Here is a 10,023-nt window from a genome sequence, read left to right on the forward strand (position 1 = left end):
AAAAAAAGATAGAGTTTCGATTCAAACTGTTAAGAAATTCCGAGTCTATCTGTCATAGAATCCTAACAAACATTGTAAGTCGAGTGCATATTCCGATTTTGCTGTTTCTTGTTGCGCAAAATTTGTAGACCAGTACTCTGTCATTATAACAACGCGTAAACAAACATGATTGATTGTACCAAACATTGAGGCGCCACAATTCTTTTAGTTATATGTTGGCACCAACCTAACATTTTGATTTTCCTGCTATGTTTTGTTGGTGATGTCCAACTCAATCAAGGGCTGTAGTGGTCGATTAACTACCCTTTCGCCCGAATTATACTGTATATAATTTTTTTTTATTTTTTTTTTGGTATATACTGTATTAAACATTGAAGACTTCTAGTGAGATTTGTGATATTGCCACCAAAGCTTTATATATGGACATCATCAATTGAATGCTTCCAGGGGCAGAGTTACATATATGGAGTAACTAATTAATGTCTTTTAAAAGATGATAACATCTACATTTATTTATTGTTATAAGAGAATCGTAAGTGAAGTGATAATTAATACCCCTTCCGTCCCAAAATAAATGTGACCTTAATAAAAATCACATTCACTAAAAAGTCAATAAATACAATGTGTAATTTACTAAATTACCATTATTTATTAGATCTTTTTTTTAAGAATTGAGCAATATTTGAAAACACTTGCCAATTTTGTAACTCCGCTAAGGACATAATTAGAAACACTTGTCAATTTTCGTCTTGAATCCCTAAGGTAACACTTATTGTGAGAAAATTTTTTCTTTGTCCCAAATTCTTAAGACAGCACTTATTTTAGGACGGAGGGAGAACATGGCTTCTTAGTCAATCAATTAATGGAAAATTAAGAGAAATGGTTGGGCAGAGACCAAACAAAATAAAAAAAAATGGTTGGTACTAACCAAACCATTTAGTTCTGGTTGTTTCTCTGATTGTTCCAAAAACAAAAAACTAAACTACAAACAAGAAGTCGTGGTGGTGGAGCAGAGCTGGAAATGAGCTACATCATTCTATGATTTGCTTACTAACATATATGCACGATTTGCCTTATTTTTTAATATAGGATAAGTACTATCCACGTACAAGTTGTACAACCTGGAGTGGACACAAGCCAACCCACTTCCCAGGCATCAAATTAGAGTACAGCAATATTGCTGTATTGCTAAGTAAATATGTACTACAAACTCAATTCCAAATTTCATCAATTCTTTACATATTGGTGTCAAATGTTAGATAAAACGAAGCTAAACAAAATAACCAAAAAAGAAAAATAATAACCTTAAAAAAACTAGGAAAAGGTAAAATATCTTCTCATGGATGAAAAGAACCTTTAAACCCAAAAAAAAAAAAAAAAAAAAAAAAAGGGCAAAACAAACCAGCCTCAAAAAAACTAACATACCTGTAATCTCAAAAGTATGATTTGTTTTCAATAATCAGGCATTAATTGACTGATTTTTCCTTCTTCAGTATCCAATTTTTCCTCAGTAACTCTTAACCAAATACACACAGCAGTAAAACTTAAGACTAAACTCATTAACCCACTTCCTAATCCGATCCCTACAATAGCCAAAATGGATAACCCATTACTCTTTTTAGGTGGCAATGGGTACCCATAAAGATCCTTATTCCCATAAAATGAACTAGCATTAAATCGGGGCAAGTTACCGCTCCGATTACCCAATGAACCGGGTATTGGACCCGATAATCTATTATTCGATACGTCAAAAACAGATAGCCTAACAAGAAGGCCTAGTTGCTGAGGAATAAGCCCATTAAGCTGATTATCATGAAGATCAATTACATTCAGGTAAGCACAAATGGCTAGCTGTTCAGGTATTGGGCCTGAAAGTTGATTAGCTGAGAGATTAAGGACAGCTAGATTGACAAGGAACTGGAGTTCTATTGGTATTGGGCCTGATATTGAGTTGGATGATAGGTCAAGGGCTTGGAGATTAGTGCAATTAGAAAGATAAGGAGAAATGGTACCTTTAAGGGAAAGATTTGGAAGAGATAGTTTGTAGATGCGACCATTGTTACAAGTTGCACCTTGTAGATATGAAGTGAACCCATCACAAGGTTTTGAAAAGGAAGATTTAGTCCAGTTTTGAAGATTCTTTAAAGGGTCTTGTAAAGATTGACTTAGATGGGTTAAGCACATCTCATCGTTTGGATCTGGTGTACAAAAAGGGAAAAGAATAACAAGGAGCAGAACTAGGTTGCTCCAAATAATACTACTACCCATTTAGCTAGCTGCGTCTATGAGCTAAACTGGAATGAAAAAACTGTTGAAAAGAAAGAGAGAATCAAGAATTATGTGAGAGGGTGGTGTGGTGGCTCTTCTTTTTTTAGTGTTTCTGAAATTTGTGTAGTGTTGTCAGCAAACAACGTTAGCAGCGGCAAAGGCAGAGCCGCAGAAAGAGAGAGAAAGGTTGTGAAGCGTATTTGTGTTCTCGTTTTTTTTTTTTTGTTTTGTTTATAATGTAGTGAAAAACAATAAGAGAGATTTCGAACCTGTTATTCTATTCTATGACTGTACTACCAATTAATTTATACTAACAGAAAAAAGCGAGTAGGAGGGGAGAGAATTAATAAAAAGTGTCGTGTTGGTTTAGGCTGTTGTTGTGCTGCTGAGGAGGAGAGGATGAGGTATTTAATATCTCTTCATTTATTTATGTCATACTTTATGTAATGGTTTCACGCCAAATAAGAGAGAGAGAGATGTGAATTTGGGGCCAGGCAGCACTAAATGTGTTAACCGGTTTGAACCGGACCGGACGGTAACCAATTAACAAATCGGCCGGTTTTCGGTTAAAAAATTGAAATCGGCCATCGATTCCGGTTTACCGGTTAAAAACCCGGAACCGGTCCGGTTCAAACACGTCCAAATCCTTTTTTTTATAGTATATATATTATAATATTTATTAGTATATTGTAGGTATATTTATATATGTTATATAAGTTTATGAGTAAAGTTTATATATTTACTGACTGCTTAAGTTATACTACATATACTTAAAATATAGTAAGAATATACTTATATATATCAATATACTTAGGTTATATAACTTACATATATATATATATATACTAGATGGCCTATGCCCGTGCTGCGCACGGGTCCAACACTTTAGATTATAGTGTATTTATGTGTATGTAGTTGTTTTTGAATAGTGATTATATATATATATATATATATATATATATATATTATGTTCAAAACATGATTAACATAACATTGTAGTTTGTACTCCGTATCTAAAACTTTATTATATTAGTGTTTACTACGAATACAAAGTCTGCATTTTTTTTTTGACATTTTTTTTTTAATATGGGGTTCACTTTTTTTTTTATATTACTTGATTTTGTTAATATGGGTTCACTTTTTTTTACCGTGAGTTTGGAGATGGTGGGTTCCATTTTTTTTTTTTATATTGCTTGATGTTGTTTGGTATGGAGTCTACCCTTTATGAGGTGCACTTTTTTTTGACAGTATTAGTTTGTACTATTTTTATGCATATAATATATATACATATACTATGTTCAAAACACGATTAATATAACATTGTAGTTTGTGTTCCGTGTCTAAAACTTTATTATATTACTGTTTGCTACGAATATAAAATCTGCACTTTTTTTCTTTAACATTATATTTTTTTTAATATGGGGTTCACTTTTTTTTTTTTTTGATATTGCTTAATTTTGATAATATGGGGTCCAAGCATGGGTCTAAACCCATGCTTTATATAGTTTCTTTTTATTTATTTTTTATTTTTTATATTGCGTGGCGTTGTTTAGTATGGGGGCCCACCCTTTTTGACATTATTAGTTTGCACTATTTTTATCCATATAATATATAGATATATATATACACACACTATGTTCAAAACACGATTAATATAACATTATAGTTTGTGCTCTGTATCTAAAACTTTATTATATTAGTGTTTGCTATGAATACAAAGTCTGCACTTTTTTTAACATTGTTTGTTTTTTTAATATGGGATTCACTTTTTTTTTTATTGCTTGATTTTGTCAATATGGGATACTACGTTCAAAACACGATTAATATAACATTGTAGTTTGTGTTCCGTATCTAAAACTTTACTATATTAGTGTTTGCTACGAATACAAAGTCTGCACTCTTTTTTTTGACATTGTTTGTTTTTTTAATATGGGATTCACCTTTTTTTTTTTACATTGCTTGATTTTGTTAATACGGAGTCCACCTTTTTTTACCCGTGAGTTTGGAGATGGTGGGTTCCACTTTATTTACTTTTTTTTTTTAAATATTGGTTGGTGGTTTTTTTTATTATAATTTCACTAATTTACCTTATTAATTATTTGATCTCCATTTAATATTATTTTTTCTTTTATGACATTAATCTCTTTTCACATTTATTAAAGTAAGAAAAAAATGAAAAAGTAATTAAATTTTATCTTATTTTAATATATAAGTATTTTAAGTATATCGTTGTACAATAATTGCATTTGCTCCCACTAATGGATTGATACGCATGTGGCAATAAATCCATCATTATTGATTTAATTGTTTAATTTTCTAAGCACTTTTATATTTTAAGTATGTTGCTGTACAATAATTTCATTTGCTCCCTCTAATGGGTTGATACGCATGTGGCAATGAATCCATCATTATTGATTTAATTGTTTGATTTTCTAAGCACTTCTTTTTTTTAACATTGTTTGTTTTTTAATATGGGATTCACTTTCTTTTTTTTAATATTGCTTGATTTTGTTAATATGGGATCCACTTTTTTTTTTCCAGTGAGTTTGGATGTGGTGGGTTCCACTTTTTTTTTTTTTTTTTTATTACTGGTTGGTGTTTAATATGGGGTCCACATTTTTTTTAATATTAGTTGTTGTTTAATATATATGGGCCCAGAATTTTATTATTTTTTTTCAAAAATTGGAAAACAGATTTAATATATAAGTATTTTAAGTATGTTGTTGTACAATAATTTCATTTGCTCCCACTAATGGGTTGATACGCATGTGGCAATAAATCCATCATTATTGATTTAATTGTTTGATTTTCTAAGCACTTTTGTATTTTAAGTATGTTGTTGTACAATAATTTCATTTGCTTCCTCTAATAGGTTGATACTCATGTGACAATGAATCCATCAGGCTATATGGGCTCACAATTTATTTTTATTTTTTCAAAAATTGGAAAACAGATTTAATATATGAGTATTTTAAATATGTTGTTGTACAATAATTTCATTTGCTCCCACTAATGGGTTGATACGCATGTGGCAATAAATCCATCATTATTAATTTAATTGTTTGACTTTCTAAGCACTTTTATATTTTAAGTATGCTGATGTACAATAATTTCATTTGCTCCCTCTAATGGGTTGATCCGCATGTGGCAATGAATCCATCATTATTGATTTAATTGTTTGATTTTCTAAGCATTTTTTTTAACATTGTTTGTTTTTTTAATATGGGATTCGTTTTTTTTTTTTTAATATTGCTTGATTTTGTTAATATGTGATTCACTTTTTTTTTTCCTGTGAGTTTAGATGTGGTGGGTTTCACTTTTTTTTTATTATTGATTGGTATTTAATATGGGGCCCATAATTTTTTTAGAAAAAAATATTAGTAGTAGTTTAAAATATGTGGGCCCATTTTTTAAATATTAATAGTTGTTTAAAATATGTGAGCCCACATTTTTTTTAAAATATTAGTAGTTGTTTCAAATATGTGGGCCCACAATTGTTTTTTTAAAATATTAGTAGTTGTTTCAAATATGTGAGCCCACAATTTTTTTTAAACGGACGATGAAAAAAGAGTGACTGACGACGATGATATAGAAACTGACGTTTCTATATAGTAGTAATATATATATATATATATATATATATATATATATATATATATATATATGTTTAAGTTATATGTATACTATATATTATAAGTATATTCTTAGTATATTTTAGTTATTTTTCAAGTATATAACTTTCTAGTTTTTAATTTAAGTAGATGTATATTATAAGTATATTTTAGGTATATTCCTAACTTAATATAAGTAAAAATATGAACACAAGTAAATAGAAGAAAGCTGAATGAGCCATATATTTTATTCATTCTTGGATATCATTTATTTGCAAGTTGTAGTTTTTTTTAACTTGCAAATAATACATGAGTTGCAAAGAAATAGTAGAATAATAAAATCACCAATTCTCAATCATTTGGTTAATTTCCCCCATATCATATTCGGCCATGGAGATATCTTCAAAGTCTTCTATTTGGTCCGCTCCACTTGCTATCAAATCTTCAATCTCTTTCTCTTCGCCTTCCTCCGCTTCTAAGTTTTGGTTGCGTCGCTCCGATCTAATCCAAAATCGAAGGCACACTAGTACTTGTAAGCTAAAGTCGGATAATGAGTGCCTATGGTCTCCAATTTGTTGTCTTCCTTGGCTAAATGCACTCTCTGAAGCCACGGTTGATACTTGAACCGTAAGGATATCTCGAGCCATTCTTGAGAGTATCAAATGACTTGCCTTGTATTTTTTCCGCCATGCTAAGACGTCCAACTCATCTAGTTCCTTGATATCCACATTTGGCTGCATCAAATAAAAGTGATATTCATCAAAGTTTGCACTACAAGAAGGAGTTGGATGTGAATGTAAAACTTTTAAACCCGACAAGCCCTTTTTGCTACTTTGAAAAGTAGTAGGGCGTGGAGCAACGGGTGTACCATGTTCTTCCAAATTAGAATAATGAGTAAAAACTTTTCTAAACTCGTCATCAATAGCGAGTTCGGCTTCAGCTAAAGATGGTTGAACTCCCTCTTCAATTTCTAAAAGTGTATAAATTTGACCAACCAATGCTTTAGTATAAGACACTTTTAAACAAGGATTTAAAAGAGAACCCAATATAAATAAAATTGGGATGAGAAAAAAATACTTCTTAAATTTTGTTGTCATATAAAAAATAGCCGCTTGATAACCGGGTTTATATTTATACTCTTGTAAAACTCTAGCTATTTCCGCTAAGTAGGCTAAAATTTCGGTTACCGTGGGATAAAATTGTTTAGAAAAAGCAAGAGTTGCATTATAAAAAATTTCTAAGAGTTCAACACATTCCTTAACATCTTCCCAATCCGTAAAATTTAACCAATCATCACTATTAATATTATATTTGTTGTGAACTTGTTGTATGGGAATCCTATACTCATATGCTTGTTGTAGCATAATGTAAGTGTAGTTCCACCTAGTCTCAATTTCTACTTAAATTTTTCTAGGTCTAAGGTTATATTCCACACAAGAATTCTTAAAATCTCTAAGTCTTCCCCTATTAGCATTACAAAAAAGAAACGCAACCGCCTCTCTAACTTACTATTTGTAATAAGGGAGAACCAACAAAATTTGTCGTCCTCACATTCAACTTGAGCCTATGAAGGTTCTACACGTGTTTTTGTCTTTTTCCCTTATTCTGATTTGCACTCATTCACTTTTTGAGACCATTTCACTGGCCTTTATAATTGGTCTCACGTGGTAGTTTCTATTGGTTTTACCATCATTCTTCCACTTGGGCCTTGGTAATTAATTTTATTAAGTAACTTTTTATTATTATTTTTTCTCCTTTATCTCAAAATATTTGTCACATTTCACTTTTTGAGAGTCAAATTATATAAGCTTTAACAAATTTTTTAAGAATCTCTCCATTGTATTGATAGGAAAATTGCAATTTATAATTTTTTCTGTATATTTTTCGAATATCTAAACTTTAATTTTAAAATATTGAATTAATCTAACTCAATTTAGCTCGAAACTAATCAAATTGCTTTTATATTTTGGGATGAAGAGAATATATTATTTATCCTTATACGTTCTGGTAAATTTTGACAGCTTTGGAGCCAAATTTTCTTTTACAACTGAATAATTTATTAGGTATTATAATATCTTTTATCCTTAAACTTCCTATATCTTAGCTTCTTTTTAGTGAGCTCATATATGCTTATAAAGATCTGTTCTAAAATTATTTTAAAATATAATTTTAAAATCTTTTACTTTATTACATTATTTACTAATTGTAGGATCAATAGGTTAATTTGTATAAATATTCTAAACTAAGGTTATAAATATTGTAGTATAGATTTGAAGTTATTGAATTTTTTTTCTCGTGTTAGATGATTCTAGAAGATGAAAACATGAGTTGTGGTAATACAGGTAAAATAAAATTCATTATCAAAATCTTAAATGAATTCAAGATATTCGCAAAATGAATTTAAAGCAGGGTGGAGCTAGAGTGTCGATGATGGTTTCGATCGAATCCAGTAGCTTTAGTTCACAAACTTTGTATTTGTCTATAGATTATTAGTACCACATAACTTTAAAAAATTAAAATTCAGCACCCATAAACTTCAAATCATGGCGCTGCATCTGAATTGAAGTATATAATTTCACTAACAATTAACAATGAAAGTTAAAACAAGTAATTGCACAATTTGCCCTTTAAGTGGACTGATCTTTAATTTTTGTCCTTCAAAATCGAACTTATGCCTATCAGAGCATAGATTCTTTAAGGGCGCTCACATAACTTATAGATATGACATAAGTTCAATTTTGAAGTGTAAAAATTAAAGATCAACCTATTTGAAGAGCAAAAATTAAAGACTAGTCCACCATTTAAAGGGCAAACATGTGCAAATGACCCAAGTTAAAATGTTAAATGTAAGCCCGGGCCTCATAAAACTAGTTTTTGAATAGAATCATCAAAACGCACAAGACCATCTTTAACAATTAAGTTTAAAATATGACAACTACATCTTACACGAAAAATATTTTTAGCAGAGGGTTTAATTCTCTTTTTAAAAGACCAATCGTCTTTGTATTATTAGAAGCATTATCTAAAGCAATACGAAGTGTTTTTCTATAAAAGTTAAAAAATCTCATAATAGTAGACATTGAATCCGCTAAAATTTTTCCATCGTGACGACCTTTTCCTTCATCATATAAAAAAGATATAATTTTTTTTTGCATAACCCAATTGTCATCAACCCAATGACATGTAATAGCAAAAAAATCTAACTTGTTAAGACTAAGACCCAAATCAGCGGTAAGAGAAACATTACAATTTAAAGAATTAAATACATGGCGCAAATAAAATCTATATTTTTTATACAAATCTATAACATCCGCTCTACAAGTACTTCTAAGAATACCCTCAAATAACGGATTATAACAACGTTGAATGTAAGTAACAAACCCCAAACCCGAAAGAAAGGAAATTGGTAAACAATCATAAGCTACCATTTTAGTTATTTCTACACGCTCTTTTTTCTTGTCATACTTAAAATTTTTACCGGTTCGTGGGTCTATCGTCATTTGAATACCCCCCACATTTGAACCCGTTTGCTTTCCCCAAACATCCATATGTTTCTTTCTCATATGAGCATTTAGTGTACCCGTTCCACCATCCTTACTAGTTTCTTGCTTAAAAGTAAATACTTGTCCACATAGGGTATATTTGGCTTTTTGGCTTTCCTTATCCTTAGTCATAAATTTCCAAATTTTAGCGGTTGGCTTACAAGTTCTAGGCGGTTTGTCTTGTGTATGTGATTGTGCAGGACATGTATCTCCTATGGGATTTTCGGGGGCTTGTGTTTCATCATCATCATCAATTTCATTAAAAGTGTCGGTATAATGTTGTTGCATTGCCTCATGACCTAAAAGTGGATTATTTCCGCCAACATCAATACCTAAATTAGGTGTTTCTTCCATAAATGTTTCCTCATTAAGCCCACGCCTAACAATACCACTACTACCGGCACCACGTCTAAATCTCTTCGCCATTATTAAATAGAATTAATTTAAATCACACTCAAATAAATCACAAGAAAATCAATTGCAACAAATTAAATTGCGAAAAATAAAGATAGAGTTGGAACGAAGGTACCAAATTGCCGGACTAATTTCCAACAAAGTGAAGGCGGCTAGAATTGCAAATCCACCAAAGCTACTTCAGATTG

At 30.6% G+C, this 10,023-nt stretch overlaps 1 protein-coding gene across 1 annotated transcript; it reads right to left on the minus strand.

The window, feature by feature from the left end:
* Positions 1-1,199: 1,199 nt before the first annotated feature.
* LOC132623906 (receptor-like protein 44) lies at positions 1,200-2,659 on the minus strand. Its single transcript, XM_060338715.1, has one exon. It carries the CDS (start codon positions 2,266-2,268, stop codon positions 1,453-1,455), a length of 816 nt encoding a protein of 271 aa, XP_060194698.1. The 5' UTR covers positions 2,269-2,659; the 3' UTR covers positions 1,200-1,452.
* Between the last annotated feature and the right edge of the window lie 7,364 nt (positions 2,660-10,023).

This window comes from Lycium barbarum, chromosome 12 (genome assembly GCF_019175385.1).
Source record: "Lycium barbarum isolate Lr01 chromosome 12, ASM1917538v2, whole genome shotgun sequence".
Taxonomy (NCBI): domain Eukaryota; kingdom Viridiplantae; phylum Streptophyta; class Magnoliopsida; order Solanales; family Solanaceae; genus Lycium; species Lycium barbarum.